This window comes from Equus caballus, chromosome 3 (assembly GCF_041296265.1).
Source record: "Equus caballus isolate H_3958 breed thoroughbred chromosome 3, TB-T2T, whole genome shotgun sequence".
NCBI lineage: Eukaryota > Metazoa > Chordata > Mammalia > Perissodactyla > Equidae > Equus > Equus caballus.
Genome location: NC_091686.1, coordinates 36,515,291 through 36,542,754, shown reverse-complemented (window position 1 = coordinate 36,542,754; position 27,464 = coordinate 36,515,291). Strand labels below are relative to the sequence as shown.

At 42.3% G+C, this 27,464-nt stretch overlaps 1 protein-coding gene across 1 annotated transcript in view; it reads left to right on the top strand.

Annotated features, from left to right (window-relative positions):
- LOC100053365 (adhesion G protein-coupled receptor E2-like) overlaps nucleotides 1-14,826 on the top strand; it is a 31,973-nt gene extending 17,147 nt beyond the window's left edge. Inside the window, 11 exon segments of the mRNA XM_070262175.1 lie at nucleotides 1,345-1,432; nucleotides 1,434-1,450; nucleotides 1,641-1,861; nucleotides 2,045-2,224; nucleotides 3,309-3,506; nucleotides 3,790-4,025; nucleotides 7,004-7,070; nucleotides 7,479-7,570; nucleotides 8,566-8,734; nucleotides 8,820-8,930; nucleotides 12,983-14,826. Of these exon segments, the coding sequence (XP_070118276.1) occupies nucleotides 1,345-1,432; nucleotides 1,434-1,450; nucleotides 1,641-1,861; nucleotides 2,045-2,224; nucleotides 3,309-3,506; nucleotides 3,790-4,025; nucleotides 7,004-7,070; nucleotides 7,479-7,570; nucleotides 8,566-8,734; nucleotides 8,820-8,930; nucleotides 12,983-12,991 (1,388 nt within the window). The 3' untranslated portion in view covers nucleotides 12,992-14,826.
- The last annotated feature ends 12,638 nt before the right edge of the window (nucleotides 14,827-27,464 follow it).

Here is a 27,464-nt window from a genome sequence, read left to right as displayed (position 1 = left end):
AAGAGTCCATTCCAAATCCAAGGTCATGGAGATTTACCTCTATGTTTTCTCCTAGTTGTTCGAGTTTCAGCTCCTAAATTTAGATCTATGACCCATTTTGAGTTAATTTATGTGTATTGTGTGAGGTAGGTGTCCAACATCCTTCTTTTGCTTCTGGATATCCAGATGAACCAGCACCATTTGTTGAAGAGGCTATTCAATGGGAAACCATTGAACAATGTTGGCATTCCTTGTTGAAAATCAATTGACATAGATGTATGGGTTCATTTCTGGACTCTCAGTTCTATTTCACTGGTTTATCTGTCTATCCTTGTGCCAGTACCATGGTGTTTTGATTACTGTAGGTTGGTATTAAGTTTCGAAATCAGGAAGTGTGAGTCCTCCAAATTCGCTTTCCATTTTCAAGATTGTTTTGGGCATTTGGGCCTCTTGCAATGCCATATGAATTGTAGGATGAGCTTTTACATTTCTTCAAAAATAAATTAATAAAATGATGGTGGAATTTTGATATGGATTGCATTGAATCTGTAGGTCATTTTGGAGAATATTGCCATCTGAATAATATTGATCATTCCAATCCACAAACAAAGGATGTCTTCCCATTTATTCAGCATTTCCAGTTCATTTCAACAATCTTTTGTAGTCTTCTGTGTACGTATCCTAAGCCTCCTTGGATAAAATTATTCCTAATATTTTGTTGAATATTTTTGCATCTATGTTCATAAGAGATGCTGGTCTGTGGTTTGTTTGTTGTGATGTCTTTCTGTGGGTTTGTTTTTAGGATCATGGTGGCCTCGTAGGGTTATTTAGGTAGAGTTCCTTCCTCTCCTATTTTATGGAGGAGTTTACAAAGGATTCCTGTTAATTCTTCCTTGAATGGTTGATAGAATTCACCAGTGAAGCCATCTGGTCTGAGCTTTTCATTTTGGGAATTTTTTGATTACTGATTAAATCTCTTTACCCCTTATATGGCTGTTCAGACTTTTTGTCTCTTCTTCAGTCAGTTTTGTAGTTTATGTGTCTCTAGGAATTTGTCCATTTCATCTATGTTATCTAATTTGTTGTTGAATAATTACTCACAGTTTCTGTTATCATCCTTTGTAAATTCAGACGATATCCATATATATATTCCATTATGATTTATACCAAATATTGTACACAACATTATACAATATATAAAATAATGGTTTTTCTCTGTACAAATAACAATAGTATTACATATAGTATTGTTATATATAAATAGATATGTATGTGTAAATATCTATAAATAAAACAATGGTATTGTATCAACCACTTAGTCACAATTACTAATCTAAGTCCCTGTGTGCCTCGCACAACTCTTAGAGCTGACCCTGGAGGTGCTGGAGCAGGGAGACAGAAGTATCTCCTTGAGCCAGAATCGGGCAAAGATGCTGCTGAAGTGGGAGACTGCTGGGATCTGCTGACTCAGGTAAAGGCTGAGATGAGGAGAAGGCCACTGAAGCTTCCCAGTGGGCCAAGTGTCCAGGGATGGGACAGATAGAGGATTAAATGTTAAAGGGAAGTGTGGGGTATGGAGAGGCCACAAGGAGAGAGTCCATCTGAAGAAGGAGGGGTCCTGTTGGGGACACCAAGATGTCAACCTTGCCCTTGTCCTGCAGGCCCTTCTGTGGTGGGCTTTGTCTCCATCCCGGGCATGGGAAAGCTGCTGGCTGAGGCGCCCCTGGTCCTGGACCCTGAAAGGCAGGAAGTTGTACGGGAGACACACAAGAACTTGCTGCAGGAAGTCACCCATGTCCTGCTCTCAGATGTCGTCACCACCTTCTTCAGCAGCAATGACACTCAGAACCTCAGCTTCTCAGTCACCTTCATCTTTAACCATGTGAGTCCAGGTGGGAGGGGGCTGTGGGTGTGAAAGAGGCCTGAGTCCTGGGTGCAGCCTTAGGGTTCAGGTGGGTCCCCATAGGTGCATTATTTACCCAGGAAGGCCCTTCATGAGCCAAGTTTGGGTCAGCATTTCTGAGCATCACAACCAGCAGCTCACACTCACTCCCTGATCTTGCAGTCAGTGACCCCTCAGCCAAGGAAGAAGGTGCTCTGCGTCTTCTGGGAGCACAGCAGGAATGAAAGTGGTCATTGGGCCACCACAGGCTGCACGATGGTGGGCACCAGAGACACCAGCACCACCTGCCAGTGCACCCACCTCAGCAGCTTTGCCGTCCTCATGGCCCACTACAACGTGCAGGTGAGGACCCTGAGAGGGGCTGTGTTCAATGTCTGTGGCACTGTAACCAATTCCCACACATGCAGTAGCTTAAAAGCCCACAGGTTTGTTATCTCCCAGTCTCTTCAGGTCAGTAGTCCTGCATGGTGCAGCTGTGCTGTCTGTCAGCATCTTACAAGCCTCAAATCATTGTATCAGCCACAGCTGCAATCTCATCTGAAGTTTTGGGTCCTCCTCTAAGCCCCGTGGTTCTTCGCAGAATTCAGTTCCTTGCAGTTGTAGGACTGACATCGCACTTTCTTGCTACCTGGCAGCAGGGGACCATGCTCAGCTCCTGAAGGCTACCTGCATCCCTTCTCATGTGGTCCTCTCATAGGCTCTCTCACAAGGTGTCAGTGGTCCTATCTCGAGGCCAGCAGCTGAAGCTCCCTCACATCAAAGCTCTCTCAAACTTTGAGTGTTTTTCCCCAGAAGCCCAGATCTTTCAGGGGCTCACCTGCTTAGACCAGGCCCACCCAGGATAAACTCCTTCTTTTCAAGTCAGTTGATGTAGGACCTGAACTGGGCCCTCCATGTGCCATATGCCTTCACAGCAGCACTGGACTGGCTTTTGACTGGAAACCTGAAAGAAGGGGTGTGTCCACGCGGGGGCAGGGATATGGTCGCCAAATTAGACCTCTGCTCACCTCAGGGGTCTCTGGTGCAGGAGTGCTCAGGGGCTGCAGAAAAGACGATTTGGCAGAGGGCACCAGGGAAGCCGGTGAGAACAGGTGGGTCGGGGCCGTGTTGGCCTCCCCCCCTGTGCAGGTGAGCTGGTGAGTTCCTCTAGGTCACCAAAACCAGAGACTCACTCAGGTGACCTCTAAAGGAAAATAAGCCCTTGTGAGAGGCAGGGCTTCGTCCAGACTCTGAACCTATCAGTTCACAATCACATAGTGTCCTAACATTCTGAACGTTTAGGTACTTAGCCACAAACATCACAAATTTACCTGGCCTCTCCATTCCTAAATTCTTCTATGCCTAAAAAGAAAAATAAAAATGGTGGAAGGGCCATTTCTCCAGAGCAGGAAGGAGTGACTGTGCTCTCCTCTTTGCTGGGTCCCAGAAGGAGGATCCCGTGCTGGATGTGATCACCTACGTGGAGCTGAGCCTCTCTCTGCTGTGCCTCCTCCTGGCAGCCCTCACCTTCCTGCTGTGCAGAGCCATCCAGAACACCAGCACCTCCCTCCACCTGCAGCTCTCGCTCTGCCTCTTCCTGGCCCACCTCCTCTTCCTCACGGCCATCGACCGAACGGAGATCAAGGTACTGACCCAGTCCCAGTGGACCCTCTGGCCTGCCCCAGGGGGTGCTGGGTCCATGAGAGCCATGCTGCCCTGGATGCCTTAATGAAATGATCTTGGGTCCTGGGGAAGGTTAGGGGGTGAGTGACCAATGTCACATTGACTGATGCAACTAGACGACAAACCCTCTCTGACCGCTCCTTCATACGCATCAGACTTCTCCCCAATGGCAAGGCACGGGAGAGGTCCTGGGGCCACACTCCACGCTGACAGTCCCTCCTGGTGAGGCCTCACTCCTCCCCCAGGTGCTGTGCGCACTCATCGCGGGCGCCTTACACTATCTCTACCTGGCCTCCTTCACCTGGATGCTGCTGGAGGGCCTGCACCTCTTCCTCACTGCACGAAACCTGACGGTGGTCAACTACTCCAGTGTGAGCAGGTTCATGAAGTGGCTCATGTTCCCTGTGGGCTACGGCGTCCCGGCCGTGATCGTGGCCATTTCTGCAGCATCCAGGCCTCATCTCTATGGAACATCAACCCGGTAAATGCACTTTCCCGTTTGTCCTTATCTTCTCCAGCACAACCATGGCCATCATAGAACCAACACAACACTTTAATTTCACCAGAATATGATAGGCAGATAAAAACTCAGTAACCACTCCAAAGACACCTTCCTGGTTTCATGATTGCCTTCATTGAAGTGACTGTTTTAATTCCTTAAGATTTAATCCTTTTAAATGCTAATTATATTATGTTAATAATTCTATATTTATGTAATAATTATGTTTTATATTAACTATACACTAATATAATATTGATGATATGTTAATAATTACAAATTAATATAGTTAAAATATATGATGTGACTCATTTTGATGTTTTAGATTTTATTACATTAAATATTAATTTTATGTTATATTAATGACTATATTGTACTAATGCCTATGATACATAATATCAATTGCATCTTATATATTAGTGTATGTATATTAATATAATACTCATTGCATTAGTTTTGGAGACTGTTTTAAATCTTCTAGAAAGCAAAATTAAAGTGAAGGGATGGCATTGGTTTGTGTAATCCACTTCTCTCTCCTAATTAAAAAAAGGGAGTTAATTTAGACACTGAAATCATTATGACCAGAGCTAAGATTTGTAAATCACTTCTGTAGAGCAGTCTTTGATCTAAATATTTTTCATGTATCTCAGATCAAATCATCCTCCCCACAACCTTCTGAGGTAGAAACAAGTGATATGCCAGTATTACAGATGACAAAACTGAGGCACAAAGAGATTAACTAACACGGCCGAGATCTCAGAGCTGGCTGGTGGCAGAAGTGGGATCAAATCCAGTCTCACTCACAACACAGTCCTACACTGATAAAATTAATGTTCATCTGCATCGGATGAGCCCCGGCCAGCCAGCTTTCCTAGATAACTTAGGATAAAAGCGAACTCCATCTGTAAAGGACCAGACAATAAATACTTTTGGCTTATGGGCCATCCCATCCCTGTTGCAACTACTCACCTCTGTCCTTATAGCACGAAAGCAGCCACAGACGATACATAAGGGAACAAGTGTGACTGTGTCCCAGGAAAGCACATTCACAAGATCAGTTGGCAGCCCACCTGGCACAGGCTGCAGTTTCCTACCCCATCCTTAGTAGCTTTCTCTTCCCTTCTCCCTGGTGGTGCCATCTCTCCATGCTCCTGCCACCTCCCATCTCATTCACAATTCCCCTCACTTGGGATCAAATTCCAATCCTGTCACTTGCATAAGTGTGGCCTTGAGTGACTGCCTCTGTTTCCTTAAGCCTCAGATGCCTGACCCGTGATGGTTTGAGTACCTGTGTGTGTGTGAGGAATAAAGGCATTCTGCACATGAGCCCTGCCTTAGTGCTGTGTCAGGCTTACTGTTACTTTTTCTTTTTTTTTGCTCTCGTCTTTGGTGTCCCCAATTTTTTCACCTTGTCTCTACCTACTCAGCTTTCTTATCTCAGTGTACAATTCATTTCTCTCAGGGAACCCTTCACAACTATGTGAATCTGACACACCCCAGCCCAGGTGAAGATTCCAGCTACACGTGCTCATACTCTTCATACCATGATCATAAAACTCGTCATCTTGTTTGTTTTTCCTGCCTGACTGTTGACCTTCCACCTGGCTGGACCTCCCAGAGGACTGAGACCAGTCTATCTTAGTCACGACTGGGGCTTCAGAGTCATGCACAGATCCTGGTAGAAAGGAGACACTCAATATTTGTCAACTAAACCATAAATTAATTGATTGGTTGATATTTTTACTTTTAAAAGTTTGTATTTTTTTCTGCCAGCATTTCTGGGAACCAAGACTTAAAAGAAGTTTTTAAAAGGAATTTATTTTTTTAAAAACCACTTTGTTAAGGTATGATAGACATGTAAATAGATGTACGTATTTGACGTATAGCTCCTGATGAGTTTGGGGATATGCATACACCTGTGAAACCATCACCACCATCAAAAGTATATACAAAATTCAGTTATGTAAGATAAAAAGATCAGGAGACCTACTAAGGAGCACATGCTTATAGCTAATAATATTGTGTTAGACACTTAAAATTTACTAAGAGGGTATATCTTACATTAAACGTTTTTACCAAAGAAAAGCAATAATAATAATATTAATTAAAAAAACAGAGAAAGACGAACACTGCATGATTTCACTCATATGTGGAAGATAACAAATACATGGATAAAGAGAACAGATTAGTGGTTACCAGTGGGGAAGGGGGCTGGAGCTTGGGAGAAAGGGTAAAGGGGCGCATATGTGTGGTGATGGATAAACGGTAGACTACTGGTGGTGAGCATGATGCAGTGTATCCAGAAATTGATCAGTAATAACGTACACCCGAAATTACATAATGTTATCAACCATAATGATCTCAATAAAATTACTTGAAATAATAATAATGATAATAATAAAGGAGGCAAGAGGGCTTGCCCCGTGGCATAGTGGTTGAGTTCAGCATGCTCCACTTCAGTGGCCCAAGTTTGCAGGTTCAGATACTGGGCATGGACCCACACCACTCGTCAGCCATGCTGTAGCAGTGACTCACATAGAAAAGAGAGGAAGATGAGCATAGATGTTAGCTCAAGGACAGTCTTCCTCAGGAAAAATAATAATAATTATAATAATGAAGCAGGAAGAAACTTTGGGAGGTGAGGGATATGTTTATTTACCAATTCTTTATCCACAAAGACCAATATATTGTGTTTTTTTTCCTGAGGAAGATTTGCCCTGAGCTAACATCTGTCACCAATCTTCCCCTTTTTGCTTGAAGGATATTGGCTCTGAGCTAAATCTGTGCCAATCTTCCTCTATTTTATATGTCGTTGCCACCATAGCATCGCTGATGAGTGTGTAGGTCCGCACCCAGGAACTGAACCCAAGCAGCTGGAGCGGAGGGCACCAAATTTAACCACCAGAACAGCAAGCTGCTCCCATCACAAAGACCAATATATTCTTGAATCTCTTTCTTAGATGCTGGCTCAACACAGACAAAGGGTTTATATGGGCCTTCCTTGGCCCCGTCTGCACCATCTTCTCTGTGAGTAATGGATGACATCAGAGCCTCCTACCTGCCCAGCTGAGGGTCATTCAAAGTCAGGTGTATAAGGAGGGTTACAGGCAGGGTGAGCAGTCATTCCAGTTTGCCCAGGAGTGAAGGGGCTCCCATGAGATAGGAATTTCAGTTTTAAAACTAGGACTGAAGTGTTTCCTGAGACATGAGATTTCAGGGCTAAAACTAGAAATTCCCCTGCAAACTTGGGTGAGTCGGTCACCCAAGTTACAGGACAATGATGTGCCTGCGTTACTGGGCGTTGGGTCTGGTTTTCTAGGACTGCTGTGAAATACAAATGCCCTTGCTGCTGGGTTAGGTGTTGGATGAGCTAGGAGGAAGGCTGAGCAGATGTGGAATGCATTTACTATGCCTTGTGGGGATATTCATCTGCAGATCAACTTGGCTTTCTTTCTGATGACCTTCTGGATTGTGAAAAACAAGCTCTCCTCACTCAGCAGCGACGTGTCCACCCTGAAGAACACAAGGTGAGGGTGCAGCAGAGGGTGCGCACCATCCCCCATACAAAGCATGGTCCAGGGGCAAGGCCATATGGTCCCAAGCTCCCCATGTCCTTCACCCAGATTCTGAGGGGACTGGAAGAGAGAGGTGCTCCCACCCTCCTTGGAAGCCAGCTCAGATACTGTACTTTGCTGCTGACACGCAAGCCAAAAGCCTTCTGTCCATCCGTAACCCCAGCATGAAGCACCTAAGCTACATAGAGAACTGACTTTGTTCTGATAAACGGGGATTACTTTCCTGGCTCCATGAAAAAGGGCCTAGAACATCCACATCTTTATAACACGCTTAGGAAATCACACAGCTGTTCCCAGAGCCCAGCACACCCTTTCGTGCCCACACCTCCATGAGTGCTCTTCCTGAAGCCCTCTCCCACTCTCCCACCAGCTGAAAGCAGGTTCATTTGCCGCTTATTACATCTTCTAAGGGTTTGGGGATGTCCTTTGCTTTCCTCAACTTTGCACAGAATCGATGGCCTCTATTCTGAGCAAAGGAGGCTCTGGGTCAGTTCATGGAGAAGGTGAGGATGGGAACAGTGCTGGATGGTCCTGGGCAGAAGTACCTTGCACTTCACAAATTTATAAATGACCATTTGTTTTTGTCCTTCCACTAGACTGTAAGGTCTGTGAAAACAGAAATCTTGTCTTTGTTGTTGTTAATGCCCAGGCCCACGCCTAGAGCCGGGTGCACAGAGTGACCTCAGCACTGTAGGTTGAGTGAAATTAGGGATCTTCAGGAAACATCATGATAGTTTTGAAATCCACATTATGCGGTGTCACTACCATCTTGAGTCTAAATGAAAATGCCATCCTGGACAAAGATAGCATTTCTTTTTGGGGAATCATGGCCAGTAAGAGCTAGGTTGATCACAACTCAGTCAGAGGCATCCATGGAGTAGAGATGAAAATGGCCTTGGTTTTGTTGCTCTCTGTGCATCACAAGCCTCCTTTCTCCTGCTCCCCAGAATGCTGACTTTTAAAGCTACAGCTCAGCTCTTCATCTTGGGATGCACGTGGTGTCTGGGAATCCTGCAGGTGGGGCCAGCTGCCCATGTCATGGCCTACCTCTTCACCATCATCAACAGCCTGCAGGGTGTCTTCATCTTCCTGGTGTACTGCCTCCTCAGCCAGCAGGTACCACTGTCTGACGCCCACTCAGGATTCTGCCCATCCTCACTCCTCTCAGTCAGCTGACGCAGAGTCTGCTTTGCCTCTGCAGGTCCAGCAGCAATACAGGAGATGGTTCAAAGGGGTCACAAAAACCAAAGCCGAGTCTGAGAAGTACACGCTCTCCAGCAGGGCCATGCCTGATGCCTCCAAACACAGTGTGGTAAGGGCATGCATAGCTCCCAGAGCACTTCACTAACAGATCTGCTTGAGCAGCACATGCCTACCACACTGGGCAACCTGGGTATATAGGAGGTGATGCCCTAGCATGGCTCACACATGGTTTGCTCCTGGACTCACTCAAGGCACTCCCCTGTCATGAAAGGAGCTCTTCTTCTACTTTCACTCACTGTGTTTCTATGCTCGCCTTGACCCTTGTACGTGGCTATCTTATTCTCCAAACGTGTGGAAATGCCCACTTTGTGAGAGATGGTGCATGTGCTTTTTAATTTTCCTTGGGAAGAAGATAGAAAACACTTACTCACAAGCAGAGAAAGATGCTATAGTATGCTCTATGAGCAGGAACTAATGATCTGAGGCAGTGATGCACGAGCTACTGAGAGTCACAGCACCATTCTTTCTCTCAAGTCATTCCAGGCCCCCCCTATATCTGAAGGACAATAAACACATGGTATATATGGTCATAAAAGGAAAGTGAAATCAGCATTAAGTTGGATCTGAGACTGTCCTTAGAAGTCTGCAAATCGTTCCTGGTATTTTCAACACACACATACAATGCAAAACCAGGGAGGACAATCACAGAATGCATAAGAGAGATTCTAGCAAGGTGAATGGTTCCAAGAATTGTATTTTCAGGTTTACCAACCATTTTCTTGTATTTTTTATTCATGTGTTCTTCCCATTAGCACTTGGAAGTAAGTGTTACTCCCACTTGGTAGGTGAAGAGAGTGAGACTCATGGGGTCTGGGTGTGTCGTGCAGGGACTTAAGCTGCTTCGTTCTTCCTCCCAACTTCCACGAGCCCCCCACCTGGCAAGGCCTCTGCATTTCTCTCCTCCGCCTGCTGGTCCACCCTCTGCAACTGCCCCTTCTCAAATACTCCACTCCTCAAAGGTCTCATCCTTCTAACTCTTCCCTCTTCCCAGCACATGTTCCTACCAACTTCTTCACAGGGAAAATCAACTCAGTGGATGAAACAGGGTTAACCTTGTGCTCTCAAAAACGCCAGGCATTTGACACCTGGTTCATTCTCTCCTCGTTCCATCTTATTCCCACAGATAGACAAAATCAGCTTCCAACTTTTAAAATCTAATCCCTCTGCCCGTATTTTTTAAAATTATTGAGGTCATATTGGCTTATAATGTGTAATTTTCAGGGGTACGTTATTATATTTGAGTTTCTGTGTAGACTGCGTCATGTTCACCACCAATACCCTAGTTTTTATCCATTACCATACATATGTGTCCCTTTACCCCTTTTCCCCTCCCCCTACCCCCTTTCCCCCTGGTAACCACTAATGTGTTCTCTTTATCCATGTGTGGGTTTATCTTCCGCATATGAGTGAAATCATACCATATTTGTCTTTCTCTGCCTGACTTATTTCACTTAGCATAATACGCTCAAGGTCAATCCATGTTGTCACCAATGACACAGTTTTGTCTTTTTTATAGCTGCATAATATTCCCTTGTACTTATATATACACCACATTTTCTTTATCCATTCATCCGTTGATGGGCGCTTGAGTTGCTCCCACATCTTGGCTTATGTGAATAATCCTGAAATGAACATAGGGGTGTATAAATCTCTTTGAATTGTTTATGTTCTTTGGATAAATACCCAGTAGTGGAATAGCTGGGTCATATGGTATTTCCATTTTTAATTTTTTGAGGAATCTCCATACTATTTTCCATAGTGGCTGCACAAGTTTGCACTCCCACCAGCAGTGTATGAGGGTTCCCTTTTCTCCACATCTTCTCCAAAACTTGCTGTTTCTTGTGTTGTTAACTATAGCCATTCTGACAGGTGTGAGGGGATATCTGATTGTAGTTTTGATTTTTATTTCCCTAATAATTAGTGACATTGCACATCTTTTTGTGTGAGTTTTCCTCCACCTGTATTTGGTTCCTGACACTCGACTTCTCAATAACTTTACATTATTGCTCATGCATTCTCTCTCTGGTCCTTGCACTGTCTCCCCTTCTGAACAGCATCTTTTCCACCTTCATTGCAACATGCTAAGTCGCTCTCTTTAAAAATACTAATGTTATATGTTTTACCCCTCCCTCTTCTTCTATACACTCAAGACTAGCTTTTGCCTCCTTCATTCCACCAAAAGAGCTCCCTCTTAAGCCCCCAATGGCCTTCATGTCAAGGGATGAAATAAATATCCTTTGGTCCTCTCAGCAGTATTGGATGCTGTGGTTACTGCCTCCATCATGAAACTTCTCTTTGTCTCTGGCTTCTATGTCTCAACACTCCCTGGAATTCTTCCCCTCTCTCTAGCTGAGCTTTATTCATCGTCTTTACATTTCATCTACCCTACCTGGCTTGGGTCTAGAAACACTTCTATTCTCATATTAACCTACCTCGGACAATCTTGTCCACAGGGTCTCAGTGAACCACGCAGGAAATGATGGTCACATATATTTCTCTGACTCTGAATTACCTGTGAGCTCCAGACCACTAATCCCAATTGCCTACTCGAGACCTCCACTTGGATATCTCAGAAGTAGCTCAACATTGTCATAACAGAACTTAACGAGTTTTTTACCAGTTTAATCCTCTTCAGGATTTCTCATCTCTTTGGGTGACATCTCCAGCCATCTTGCACCAGCCAGGACCTGGAACATCCTTCACATTATCGTCTTCTCTACCCTGTTCCACCCCAAACCAATCCATGGCTAAATTTTGCTAATATTTCTTCCTCAGGAGCTCACAAATCTGTCTTGTTGACACCGTGCCCATCACCTTGTCCCTAACTCCAGCTCCCATCTTCTCTTGGCCAGATTGCAATATCCTCCTAACTCGTCTCCCCTCTACTCTTCTCCATCTTCCAATTAGTTTTCCACATAAAATTCAGAATTGTCTTCTCAAAACAAAAATTTGATCATGTACCACCTTGCATAAAAATCCCCCAAATCGTTCCCCATTGCCACTAGGAGCAAGACCAAAATACATGAGGTTCCAATTTCCCCCACATCCTCACCAAAACTTGTTATCATTTGTTTTTATACCTTGGTGGGTGTGAAGCAGTTTTTCATTATGGTTCTGATTTGCATTTCCCTAATGTCTAATGATGTTGAGCATTTTTCCAAGTGCTTATTATCCATTTGCATGTCTTCTTTGGGGAAATATCTATTCAAATATTTTCCCTATTTTTAATTCAGTGATTTCTCTTTTATTGATAAGTTGTAAGAATTCTAGGTGTGTTCTGGATACAAGTCCCTTGTCAGATATTTGATTTGCAGTTATTTTCTCTCATTCTGTGGGTTGATTTTCCATCCTCTTGATAGTGTCCATTGATGCACAAAAGCTTTTTATTTTGATCAAGTCCAATTTATCTATATTTTATTCACTTGTGCTCTGGGTGTCAGCCCTAAAAAAGAATTGCCTAACCCAGAGTTACAATGATTTACACGCATGTTTTCTTCCAAGACTTTTATGCTTTTAAAATTACATTTAGGTATATGATAGGTTTGGAATTAATTTTCTAAAATGCAGCGAGGTTGTTAACATGGTGTGAGGTCCACATGCTGTTGCATATGCCTGTTCGTTTGTCCCATCATCAGTTATTAGAAAAATTATTTTTCTCTCCATAGATTATCTTGACATCCTTGTCAGAATAAACTCACCATAAATGTAAGAGTTTATTTTTGGTCTCTTAACATTATTCCATTCATCTCTCTTGATTATTGTAGCTTTGTAGTAAGTTTGAAATTGGGGAATTGACTCTACAAATTTGTTCTTTTTTTCAAGAGTTATTCTGGACTAATTGAAGTCCCGTATAAATTTTAAGATGTGCTTGTCAATTTTGAGAAGAATTTAACTGAGATTTTGACAAGAATTGTGTTAAATCTGTACATCAGTTTAGGGGGATGCTACCATCTTAACATATTAAGCTTTCAGATCCATGAACACAAATGTTTTTCTGTTTCTTTAGAACTTCTTTGACTTCCTTTGACAATGTTTTATAGTTTTCATTGTACAAGTCTTGCACTTTTTAACACAGTATCATTTTTCCGCTTTCCTTCTCAGGAGAATTAAGTGGACAACTAAGCCAGAAGATCTTGTATCCTGGAATATTCTGAACTTCATCCTTTGGGCAAAGTGTATAAAAAATACTTTTTCATGTTTGTTGCCAGTTACTCTTCATGGCACCATTGTGGGAGAAAGTATGCAGGAAATGTTTGACATTCAGTTGCTGGAAGATTTGGGTTTTCTCATCCATACAGCATGATGTCACTCCCTGCAAAGTCAAGGAGCTATGGCCCAATTCCTCAGTTGCCTTGGATTAACCCCCTCTGCCCTAACCTCTTTTCCAACAAAGATGCTCCTCACTTTGAAGATCTATAGTAAGGAAAACCAACCTCAACTGACTTTCTTAAAATAGCATAAAAGAGAAAAATATTGTTCAACCACCTGCATGTAGTGTAAACAACTAATCCAGTTGCCCAACTTTCCTCCCTTTGGTACCAAATGTCCTACTTCTCATGAAACACTTGGGCTACAGGTAAACTAAAACAGTTGGCCTCCCTGCATACATGCTTCCACTTCTTCACTCTCCATTTCTAAATGCTTACTAATTATTCATTCGAAAGTGTATTTTTATTACTCACCATATGCTACACACAGAACAAGACAGATCCAATTCCTGATTTCACTGAGCTCACAAGTAAACAATAATATTTCTTCTCTTAGTGTGAACCCTGTGGATAGAGTCTGTGCATCTTTACGTTTTATAAGCAGAGCTGTGTAAAAGTGTATTTTAATAGTACACATTATGTAAGATGCATTTGTGTATAACATTATTTCATCCTCGGCATGCAGTCTAGGCAAGATCTAAATCCAGAGCTGTTACACCTACGAGAAATTCCCTGTGGGCCCCACTGACCAAATCTGCATCAATTTGAACATCAAAGAAAATTACTGTAAATAAATATAACATATTAAATAAAAATATGCATGAATTTATGGTGATATATAAAACATCAGCCAATAAATGTAGACGATGTGATAAAATGAGAATATCATGGTTTTTTCAATATCCAGTAAAAGGCCACTAAAAGCATTGGGTGAAAGGCTGCTGGAGGACAGGCTGGTCCCACAGTGACCAAGAGTCCCCTCAGATTACTGGTTCATCACAAGGGCCAAGGTGCACGTCTACAGCATGGAGATCTGCCAGTCACCATCTGAACTTAATGATCAGGCTCAACATCATCAATACGGGAAACCTGACATCAGATATCTCCTGAGAAGACATGAAGTTACAGCATCCCATTTGTGGTGAATGAAGAATTTTGACAAATCAGTCTAACCTAAACCTAATCCAGCTTTAGACCAAGGGTAGACAAACTGTAGCATGCAGGACAAGCACAGGCAGCTAGCTGCTCCTGTGAATAAAGATTTATTGGAGCACAGCCACACCCATTCATGGATGTATTATCTATGGCTGCTCTCACGCTACAGTGTCAGAGTTGAGTAGCTGTGACAGAGACTGTAAGAACGACAAGCTGAAAATATCTACCACCTGGCCCTTTATAGGCAACCTTGCCAGCACCTGTTCTTCCAGATCTAACCTTCAGTATACACGGAATACAGGGGACAGAAGAACAGGTTAAATGACATCAAGAGGAAACAGTCAGGCAAATTGAGAACGTGAGGCATTCAACAAGCCATTGGCCTGGACTCTTCTAAAGTCAATACCGTTTTAAAAATGACTAGAGGCTGCTTGAGATTAAGAGACAGAAGCGACAATACAAACAAATTCAACGTCAATTTTAGTGGGACTCTGGTTCAGATATACAGCTATAAAAGGTGTTTTGCAGGCAATTGGGATAATTTGATTATGCGTCAGATATTAAAAGTTATAAAATTGTTCATTTTCTTGGGTGTAATAATCTTACTATGATTATCTGTGCCGGGGTCCCGCCCCGGCGGAGTCCAGGTTCCTGAGGGATGGACGGCGTCGGCGCGATGAGGGAGGGGGAAAATAAAGGGGATGTGAGACTTGGGTTGGTGTTAGCAAGTCCGACTTTACTGTGCACAAGTGTCGTTTATATATTTTTCAGGATTAGTACAGAAATAGTTTTACAAATATTCTCAGAGAGATAAGGAAGTAAAAACGAGCACAAGAATATTTATTAGCATTCCATTCTATAGAGCATAAGGTTAATGATCGTCTTCTCCGCAATTAACTAGTGTTTGTTGTCTCTAAGCTAAAGGAGATAGGTACCTAGGCATCTGTTGTAATTCACGGTAAAGTTAAATCAAAGAGAGAAGGTCCAGGCCTCCGGACAGGACAGCAGCCCGTCTGGTTACATCCTGGTGGAGCCATCCCTGCCTCCCTCAATCATTTACGCCATTAGTGTAGATGGTTAATGGGAACAAAAGGCGACTCCAGGGTGTCTTATCCCCAGGGCTATCTGCATTCTCAGCGGGCAGTTAAACATCTTTACTTTTTCGCGCCCTTTAGGGGGTGGAAGCATTCCTTTGTCTTTTAGATTGTAGAGCTAACGGTCCCTTAAGTACACTGCCGGAGAAAGTATCATATTGTTAGTAAAGTAAAGGGCTGAAAAGCTAAACTAAACTATATATCTTCAAGAATAAAAAAGAGAAATAAGTATACACATAACCTTGATAGAAAGCATGCATATAATTCAGAAAATATCAGGGGTGTTGGCCGGCCGTCCTTCACCGAGGGGCATTCTTGCACCCCTCGGCCCTTCTACTCACCAATTATTTATTATTTATTGCTTTTAGGAGAAAACCTCTATAATATTTTAACAGAAAGCAGAAGGTCAAGAATAATATATAGATACTTCTTGATCATCCAATTAACCAGCAAACTTAGAAGGACAATGCATATGTATATTTAGACAAAGAACTGGAGGGAGAAGGAAATATTAACCAGATGGAGGCCATAAACCTAATTCGACATCTTATCTGGGCAGGATTCCTTTCTGATTGTCTCAAATGGGACTGTGTGCTCCTCCATTAATTAACTGAAAAATATCTTGAAAGTTACCTGCAGGTGGTCACATTCTCTTACTATATCTAATTTTCCCGGGAGGTAGTGCCTCCCAAGCAGCCACCCAAAGGAGTGAAAACTGGAGGTTAGGATAGGAAGAGGAGTGAAGGGCAATTAGAAGCAGCACAAGTTTCAGAACTATGTGAGGGGCTGGCCAGTTATTCTTCACCAAGGGGCGGCCCTGCACCCCTCGGCGTTAATCGGCTGGACCCTGTCAAACAGCCGATCAAATGATGTAGCCACGGTTCCCAGCATATCTGGAGAATATTCTTTGAAATCTTCAACATTTGTTGAAGAAATATTGAAGAATGAAGCACCATGATGTCTGCCAGTGACCATCAAATGTTTTAGCAAGAATATGTGTGTGTGTATATAGATTGAGAAAGACTTTTTAATGTGGCACTAATTGTTGCTGAATCTAGATAAGTGTTTATTGTATCACTCTTCCAAATTCTGTGTTTAAAAATTGTAAATAAAAAATGTCAGAAAAGTAAATAAATATATTAATTAGTTATTAACTTATTAAACATATACCCTCATAAATTCATAGAAGTTCAGATCAACTGCCTTTTCTTCTGCACAAAACTAACTTTGGGAAGTGACATTTTATAAAACTATGAATTTTCATGGCTATATGGTGATGGATTTAAAAACTAAAAATTAAAATTTTAAAATACTAGAGAAAATAGAGGGAAATAGAAAATGGAAATGAGTACCACTCCCAACTTAATAAGAAGAAAAATCCATATAAACTACAAAATCATTCATTCTCTTGAACCCGTAAGAGAGCTGAGGTCACAGGAAAACAAAGTAGCCTAAAATCTGAGGGAAGGCAGGCTCATCCAGCAGAGACTGTCAGGGCACTGGCTCACCTGTGGCAGAGCACAAAAGGCAGGGATCTGGGTGCCACACAAACAGTTAAGAAGAATTCATCTTCACTTTTTAATGAATTGACCAGGGCCAAGGTGGGCAGTCGTGCGAGTGTAGAATCTCTGAGGGAGTGGCAGGAACGTGCAGAGACCCTCTCTGAGATGCAGCCACGCTGGGCGGGTCTACTGAAGGCAGAGCAATGAGGAAAACCCTCTGGCAAAACAGCCGCCACCAAAAGCACAAGATCACAGGGTAACACTACAATAAACTGAAGCCCAGGGCACGATGCCTCCTGACCGGATAGACAGAAGCCCCTCAAAAACAGCCTAGCAGAAGAATAGCATGCCCACTTCCAGTAATAAATAATAAATCCCTCAGTGTCTACTTGTGATGAGAAACAGCTATTTTGAGTTGCTGCCAAGCCATTTTATAGCGTGACAACCCTGCCCACACCCAGAGTCTGGACGTTTAGATAAGGACCTGAGCTTATGATTTCTGCCACAAGTTCCTAGAGTCGAGCCCATGAAAAGTTAGTGACCTCTGCCCCAAGCACCCCATAAGCGATAGGTGCTTGCAACCCTGCTGTCTATCTCCTGCTCCCTCGTGACCTGGGCCAGAGGACTGTCCTTCCCTTTGGGCTCATTGCACACACACCCTCCAGTCCTGGGGCCTGTAAGTTACAAATCTTGTTACTTTACTGCCTTTGTGTGAGTGTGTGGAAACTGCACCTTCAGTCAGGACAACGCTGGGTTTTCACTTCCTCAGAGGGGGAGCTCGGATGCTGAGGGTACCATCCACTGACCCATGAGGGTGGCTCATGCCTCCTCATTCAGCAGGTCACAATGCATATTCTTAACTTAATACACTAGCTGTGGGCCCTCCCACACACTACTGTCCTACACACATTGTCCAGCATTCAATCAAAAATTATGAAGCACAAGCAAAAGCAAGAAAACACAACCCATGGAGAAATCAAAAGAACCAGAATTAAAGATAGGCTAACAAACAGGACATTTAAAATAACTGAGGTTAATGTGTTAAAGGCTCTAGTGTAGTAGTTCTCACCAGGGGGACAGTTTTGCCCCAGGGTGCAATTTCTGCAGACATCTTTGGTTTCTCAGCTGGAGGGGTGCCTACTGGCATTTAGTGAGTGAGGGCAAAGGATTCTGCCCAACAGTCTACAACGCACTGGACAGCCTCGGCCACAAAGAGTTCTCCAGCCCCCAAGGATCAATACTGCTGAGCTTGAGAAACTATGCTTTAACTACTTTACATTAGATAGATGCTAAAAACGGGTGTTTTCCTTTCTCCATGAGAAACAGGAAAGTTTCTACAGCAACATAGAAAGCGTAAAGAGAAAGTAGCTTTTAACGGGAAATTTCATGTTCTCTTCTGTTACCCTCAAGGTTGAGAAACCCTGTTCTACCCAAAAAGGTGGACAACATGTATGAAGATATGGGAAATTTCAAAAGAAAACAGAAGTCACAATTTAAAATTTCATTAATAGCATCCTTTTAAACAACAATCAAAATCCAAAGGCATAGAAAAAAATTGACAAGCCTTACTACTTAAATAGAAGTTTCTGGATGATAAACTACACCATTAACAAAGCCTGAAGACAAGGTAAAATATTTGCAACGTTAATAAAAGATTAACATCTATGATGTACAAAGAACTTCTAAAATTCAATAATTAAAAGGCTAACAAAATGTTAAAAAAGAAATCTAGAGATAATTAACAGAAAAAGAAAAGTTCTAATAAATATGTAGTAATCAAGGAAATTGAGGTTAATATAAGGAATTGATACTGTCGAGTATCATACTGTAAAAATCTAAGGGTTGGATAACATTCAACATTGGTTAGGCCATGGTGAAATGGATAGCCCCATATGGTACGAGGGTAGATTGATGTAGACACTATATGTTGCAATTCGGTACTAGCTATGAAAATTTAAGACGCACACACCCTGGGGCCCAGAAATCCCACTTCTTTTAATCTCCCTTGGAGAAACACTCCCATGTTCATAGAACAATATTTACAGGAAGGATTTTGCAGTATGTGTGCCAAAGGGCAAGAGCGGAAGAGATGCAAGAAGTAGAATGGACAACACCAGAGTGAGCCCTGATGTGGACCAGAGATCTTGGTGACTGTGACGTGTCAATGGAGCTGCCTCCATTGTAATCAGGGTACTCGTCTGGTGAGGGATGTGGACGACGGGAGAGGCCACACGTGTGTGGGGGTAGGGAGCACGTGGGGAAATCTCTGTACCTTCCTTAATTTTGCTGTGAACCTAAAACTGCTCTAAAAAGTTAATATTTCTAAAAATAGAGCAATTTGGCCAAGGCTCAAATCTCTTGTGGCTGCCCACTTGCTCTCCTGTCCTCTAAGGTGCCCCGGAAACTACCACACCAACAGGGTCACGCTCACATTTTGCTTCTGAGCTCACCAGTGAGCTGGGAGAATCTTCCCAAAGGACCGTAACCCAGTACAAAAGCAAAAGCCTTTTTATGGTGTTTAAGAGTGCACAGCGATAGCCATTCATGTTACTTAAAAGTTAGTAATTACAAATAATCTATTAGGGAGTAAAAAATGAGCATTTCCAAATTAAAAGTAATTTTTTTTATTTTTCAGAGGGCTAAATTCAGTATTCTACCCTGAAATTTGGCCTCAGTGCTTGGGAAAGTTGGAAAACTCTTGCGGCGCAAGTGTGCCTGCAGAGAACTGAAGGGCCCGTGTTTGGGGTGAAGGAAACTTTGCCAGATGGAAAACATCAGAACTGTTTTGACTTCATTGTGCTTCTCAATCACTGTTATTCTTGTCCTCTAATTAAAAAGGACTGTTAACTTTTCTTAAATACGCAGGCATCCACAAATCAGGAATGACAAAGTAAATGGGGGTATATCTGTCAGAATAAGAAAGAATAAAATACATCTGTCTATAGCACAGCTCCTACACTGACGTGAAATGAGCTACAATAGACATAGTTGAGTGTGAAAAAGCAACTTGAAATACAGTCTGCACAGTGCTGTTGAGTTAATTCTTATGAATAGTAAAATATGGTATTTTTTACAGGTGCGAAGTGAGGAGCCTAAGTTTGGGGACACTGATTAAAGGGTATGACAACTTCTGTAATGTCTGAGCTGTTTCAACAAGAATGTGTTATTACTAATGTGATTAAAAGGTTATAAGTTCTGCCTTGAGTTTTTAAGGAATAACACGCATCCTATCCATAAAGGACTTCTGCTGAGGGGAGTAGGATCAGGACAGAGTTCAAGAAGAAATTTGGCGGAATCTCTAATTTGTGGATGGTTATTTAAAACTACAACATAAGCACACAGTGTCAGAGTACTTAATAAATAGAGTGTAAAAATAAGAGGTGTCTTCTGGGTGTTTGGAAGAATAGTCAAGTTTTCTCAGTTATTACCCATTTTTGTTTTGACATGAAGATCAAATAGAAATACAGAAAAAAGACAATGCCAAAATTTCTCATGAAGAGCTTATTGTGGGAACACAGGCAGCTTTGGGGTCCTAGCTTCCCCAGGCCTTATACATGTGATTGCAGGGAGCCACAGATGTCAGCTCAGTGTGGGGGCCGTGCTGCTCTGGTGGAGGGGGAGCAGTAAGTTATGGGTGTGCACGGACTCACCCTCTCCCTGCCCCTTACGGAGAATTCAGCTTTAGGCCGTTCACTTCTCCTGCTTCCAGACACTCCAGCCCTGAGATCTGTGTTAGACCATGGGCCTCAATTCTTCTTATCAGGGTAACAGGTCAAGGAAGTCACAGACAGGTCTGGGGTCTTTGCCGTCCTCCACCCTCAATATCACGTCCATATGTCTGTCAAATAATCAACTATGTACCCACTTCAAATTTCCAAGTGCTCTTTCAAAAATAAAATGTTTACTTACTAATAGGGAGCAGTTTAACAAATTAGAGTTCAACCATAGTAGGAAAACCTATGGAACTGTGAAAAAAATTGAAGTAATATGTACATAAAAAGGAATCTTTTCATGTGAAAATTCTAGTCACAGAATCTTACACATAGTTTAATATAGGTTTTTAAAATACAGATAGATAAATAAAAATAAGTAGATTAATATTTAGAAAAATGCTTGGGTACGTTACAAAGTGTGAGTCATGAGTCCCTTTGTAAAGGAGAGAGAACACGCATGTTCACATGTGCCTGTGTGTTGCAGGGCTCAGCTATGCGACGTAGGGGAAATTTCTCATATTTTGCTGAGCACATACGTTGCTTAAGTCATTTAAAAAGAGAATACGGATATATTTCTTATGATGTGAAAAAGAAAAATAAATTCCAAGTTGCTACAAAGGAAAATACTTTGAAAAATGATACCTGACTTGGCTCACAATTCTTTACCTCCAAGTCCAACCAATGCAATGAGGAAAGAAAAATAAACAGGTACAGTGCTTGAAAGAAAACAGAACACAGTCACTATTTGCAGATAACATAATTGTCTACCAAGAAAACTTCAGAGAGTTCACTAACACATACTGAGTTCACCAAGATGTCCATAGCAAGATCAAAATACAAAATACAACGGCTTTTTCCATCAAGGGAAAAACAAATTTTTAAATACAGAAGCAAAAACTGTTTAAAATAAAAGAAATAATACTTCAAAAATACCTGGGAACAATCCTACAGAAAACGTATGAAGCCTTCAAGCAGGAAAATACGAAGGCTAACTGTGAAACATCACAGCCTCCATAAAGAGAGAGTCATGCTGGTGGGGTGGGGAGATCTTAACATTTTGAGGAAGCCATTACCTCCAAATTAATCTGTACAGTCAATGCGATCGCAAAGCTCCAAGGTATTTTTCATGGAACTTAGTAAACTAGCTATAATGTGTATGTAGAAGAAAAAATAGGAAAGGAGAGGCAGCACAGGTGTGAAGAATAGTCAGTGACCAGGTGTTCACATTCCCCCGTTTCTCACCCTCTGCTTTGTTGTCACCAAACTTTAATCAGCTCCTCTCTTCCCTACAGACCCCGGAACTCTGCTTACCCTCAGGCCTGAACAAGGACAAAAAAGGGGAGCTGCCACCCTTGTGACTTTCTCCTGGGAACTGGCTGACCACAGCAAGACTCTCTCCCCATCAGAACGCACCGGTCATTCCCTCATTTGTCTGGCTTCCCTCCAAAGGTTTCTGCTCACCTCTGCCTGCCTCCTTCAGTACCCCGTAAGGAAAAACATTTTTCGTTGTGATTTCAGATTTCTGAGATTGGAGCGTTCTCTCGAATATGGTAGTCCTTCTAATGAAAGTCTGTCATTCTCAAAGTCCAGTTTGGTTTTACTGGAAATAAATACAGAGATTTGCCTCCTGGGACCTATAAAACCATCAAAACTACAGCATTTTTAAAAGTGCAGTGCAGTTCCAGGTACAGAAAAATTATCAACAAAACAGAATAGAGAATACATTATATGTAACAATTTAATATTCAATACAAGTGGAATTTCGGGACAATGTGTGAAAAGGGGCATGTGAAATCAGCATAGAAACAATATTCTCTCCAATAAATAGTGTCAGAACAACAAACTATTCATTTGTGAAAACATCTTTACTAAACAGATTCCAGGTACATTAATATTTACCAAAATTATTAAATTATTAGAAAATGAAAGACAATATCCTAGACAAGAACTAAAGTAAAAATCCATACAGAAAATAATGGAAAAACCGCATCAAAATGAGACGAAAAGTTTATGGGTTTATGATGACACCACCCTCAATTTCATCATTATTCCAATTGTCATGGGGCTGAGATTTATCCCATCTATATCAGTGTGAGAACGGACAAGGGGTATCATTAGTGAGACTGTTGTTCCAAGACACTCCTGTCCATGGTGGTCGGACACTGTGCCGTGAACAGGGTGTGCATGTCATCCTGGACCCAGTGCCCAGCGTTCGACTCTCTGACTGGTGGCATCCTTAGCATCTGCCCTCCCTGGCAGCACAGCTACTGCTTCCAGGCCCTTAGGGCAGCTGAGCTAGGACAGTCCATGAGCAGTCGGACTCCAGTGTGGAGGGACAGCTGGATTCACATCTGGTTGGTGATGCGCATGCTCTGCAGGTTCCTGGGGCTCCTGTCAGGGGTGGGGGAAGGGTGGAATCAAGAGAAAACATCTAGGGTTTGTAACTGCAGTTTAATGTAAACATCCGCATTTGAAAGGAGCAACTGGCCTTATTTTCTGTGTTCAAATCCCAATTGGTGATTTGAGGTTGTGGTTCTTTATTCTTTTAACCCACAGAAAACGGATGACCATCCCCCAGGGAAAAATTTGAATCTCCAAACAAGGAAGTTCCAGCATTCCCTGATGGATCAGAGGAAGCTTAGAGACCTAAAATTGCTGACTCCATTGCTTCCAATTTAGCTGCTGCTCAAGTTCAAGTGAATATTCTCTCTTCTCCCCTTATCCTTCCCCAGAAATAAAGCAGGTGACAGGGTTCTCAGGAAGAATAGTTTATGTGACAAAAGACACCATAATAAGAGTTTGGAGACATGTGATACAATAAAAAATTTTGCTTTATTTAGGGAAAGATATATAGATACAGATACATGCGACACGTAAACACATGCACGCACATATTGTTAACTCCTTAAATAGTAAGAATGAAGGAATACGATAGAAAGCGTGCAAAAGATATGAGGAGGTAACTCACAGAGAGAACCAGGAAAATGCAAAAAGACATGAAAATTTGTTGAAATTTACACTGGTAAATGAGAGAAGTACAGACTGAAATGATAAGATAAATTCTTTACCCTTCAAATTGGGGAAAATGAAAACCTTTGATAATGTATAATTTCAAGATTCCAAGACGTCTGTGATCCCTAAGCGTCCTGATGGCTAACTGCTAAGCTTGCAGAATCTTAGAATTGTACAGTTGAAAGGTACCGTGCAGTTCACCTGGTCTGGCCTTGTCATCCTAAGGATGGAGGCACCTGTGTGCTCAGAGAGGTTGGCTTATATTCTTGAAGTCTTTGACTTTTCTCCATCCACAAATATATAAGGAACACACCTTCTAGACATTTTGAAGTCCCTGCATCTCTCTTTCATTAATTTCCTTCTAAATGAGATAAAGGATTGACCTAGCATAGAAGTCACTGAAATCACAGGTCAACAAAATTTTTCATGTTCAAAATGAAATTTAAAAAAGTATGAACGTGGGAGATTGATCCTCTTCTATAGCACCTGGGTAATTTGATAGATCCTACCAGATAGAAGTTTGGCAGAATTTATTACAATGTAAAATATGCATGCTCTTCAACCAAGTACCTGAACCACTTGTTGAATCTCCTAAGGAAATTTACAAATGATCTCCATGTGATATTTCTGATACGTTCACTGCAGAATTATTGTAACAATGAGAAACAAGAGCCCATCTAAATGTGCATCAAACAAGGAATGGAAGATATAACTTATTCATATTGTGTAATCTAAATATATACAACAGCAGCCAAAAAGAAAGATGTGGATCTGTATGTACGTCATGCGAAAACTCTCCAAAAAGTACTGTTGCCTGAAGGACAAGTTGAGAACAATTGATAGTATGAAAAACTTTATGTTAAAACCCAACTACAACTATAGTAAATATAAACATTTTATACATAAAACAACCATAAGAAGACTCTGAAAGGTGCAGAGAAGGCAGATAGCACAGGGACCCTGAGACCCAAGGAAATACGCAGTGTTGATTCTGTGGGTTTTCTTCCTGCCTCATACATCCCAGACTTGGAATGAAGAGGTTGCAACCCAGAAATACCAACGGGTGCAGATAAAAGAAGTGCCCGCGAGAGAAGCCTGCTCCCCGCTTAGCCAAAAGAATGAGAATGGGCAGCCAACACAACAGAGAGCAGGTCAACAGTAATTGCCCACTCCAACCAAACACCACAGAAAAGACTGTGTCTTCCCCTCAGCAGCAGAGGTCAGGTGGGAAGCCCAGCCCTCCACTCCTGCTGTCTGTAAGGAAGCGCTCCTCCCAACCCACGGGCTGCAGCAGAGAAGGAGCTGGGATGCTCATCACGCCCATTGGAAAGAGCCCCCGTCTGTGGTGTCAGCAGAGGCCTGGTTGTGAGCGAGACCCTCCAACCCCACCCAGTGGTAACAAGGTATCCCTCCCCTACGGGAGCATCAGTGGAGCCCAAGCGGGAAAGCTGGATCCCAGCCTCGTGGGCCAGAAACGAGATGGCAGCACTTTCCCCACTGCAATGATGTCAGAGGAGTCAGCCAAAACTGAAGACCTTGGTAACATAATACCTTAAGTTTATGAGTCTATGAATTTCAAAACATGATACCTTACATAGCCAGGGTACAATGAAAAAGTCATTGTCCTCCCAGGAAACAGGAAAATCTCAGTTTGATATGAGACATGTGTTAGAATGATCTGACAGGTATTTTAAAGCCCCTGTCAGAAAAAATGTTCCAATGTTCAATCACAAACAAAGGTTTCTGAAACAAACAAAAAACCAGAAAGTCTCGGCCAAGAAATGGAAAATCTTGACAAAGAAATATCTGATATAAAAAAGACCTAAATGGAAATATTAGACCTCAAAAATGCAATAACTGAAATGAGAAATCTACCAAACGGGCTCAATAGCAGAATGGAGACAAAAGAGGGGGATAAATCAGTGAACTTGAAAACAGAACAATTTAAATTATCCAGTCAGCACAAAGGAGACTAAATAGAATATACAAAAAAAAAAAAATGAGCAGAGTCTCAGGGCCCTGCAGGACTATAACAGAAATCTAATATTTGTGTCCTTGAATTCCAGAGGGAGATGAAAAACGAATGTGCATCTGAAAAGTTATTCAGGAAAAGTGCCTTAAAACTTCCGAAATTTGCCAAAAGACAAAAAGCAATAGATTCGAGAAGCTGAGGCTACTCCAAGCCGGGTAAACTCAAATCTAGGCCAAGATACAGCACAATCAGACTTTTGAAACTAAAGACAAAGAACAAACCCTGAGACAGTGAGAATAAGGAGGCCTGATCTATAAGGCAGAACAACTGGAATCACTGCTGACTGGTCCTCGGAAACCACGGCGGCCAGTGCAAGGCACACATTTCGCAAGTGTTGAGACAAAAGAGTTGTCATCCTAGAATTCTATATACAGAAAAAATACCCTCAGGAATGAAGGGGAAATGAAGACATGTTTTTTTTTTTAATTAAATTTACTTTTCCCCCAAATATTAAGTAAATGTGACGTAATGGACTAAATTGTGTCCCCCTAAAATTCATATGTTGAAGACTGACCCCCATGTAAGGACATGTGAAGATGGGCCCTTTAGGAATAATTAAGGTGAAATGAGGTCATGAGGGCAGGGCCCTAGTCCCACAGGATCGATGTCTTTTTTTCCCAGGGTAAGATTCACCCTGAGCTAACATCTGTTGCCAACCTTCCTATTTTTTTCCCTCCCAAAAGCCCCAGGGCACAGCTGTATATCCTGGTTGTCAGTTGTTCTGGTTCCTCTACATGAGCCACCACCCTAGCATGGCACCCGACAGATGGGTGATGTGGTTCTGCAACGGGGAAGTCAACTGTGCCGCTGACGTGGTGAGCACCAAACTTTAACAACTAGGCCATCAGGGCTGCTCAGGCCTGACGTCTTTAAAGGAAAGGAAGAGACAACAGAGATCTCTCTCTTCTGTTCCACACGCAGAGGAAAGCCTATGTTTGGGCAAAGTGAGAAGGCAGCCATCTGGAAGCCAGGAGAGAGACCCACCAGAAACCAGCCCTGCCAGCACCTTCATCTTCGACACCCAGCCTCCAGAACTGTGAGAAAATAAATTTCTGTTGTTTAAGCCACCCATTCCACGCTATTTTGTTATGGCAGCTCTAGCAGACTAATGCACATGGATGTGTAGAAAACGCAGAAGATGTAAAAGCTGAAAGCAAAGAAAATCAGCATAATCCCACCACATAGACTACTGGAAGATTTGGGGAGTGTGTTTTTATCATCTTCTAAAACATACCACGAATATTTTCCTTTATCAATAAATATGAATCAGGGACCATTTTGACATTGTTGAAGAGTGAGACAACTTGGTTTTAGGCCTGCCGGAGTCTGGGATGTTGGGCAGGATGAGGGGGACCTCTGTGGCGCTGGAATATTACACCTCATGATTGCAGGACAGTTACGGGCATGTGCACGTGAGATAAAGTGACACCGAACTGTATACACGCGTTGTCCCAGTGTCAGGTGCTCGGTTTAGACCTTGCAGGATCATCCCATAAAAATGTAAGCTTTGACAGAAACTGGGTGAAGGGTACACAGGACAGCTTGGTATCATTTTTGCAACTTCCTGTGAACCTATATTTATTTCAAAATAAGAACTTTGAGAAATCTGTTAATAGATAAGAAATAGACAGGTCTTTTCATTCTGAATCGAGATCCTTATAGGGGCAAAGAGATCAGTAGAATGATTCTTCACATTTGGGAGGCCTTTTAAACACAGTATCACATCTTCTATCAAAAAGATATGAAAATCAGCCTCAGGCAGGGTTTTAGTGAAAATACTAGTGATGCTGTACAAATACTTAAAAGCAGAACTATGAGGTTCAGAGAAGTTAATCATGGGGCAGATCAGGGGAAGAAAGCATTGAGA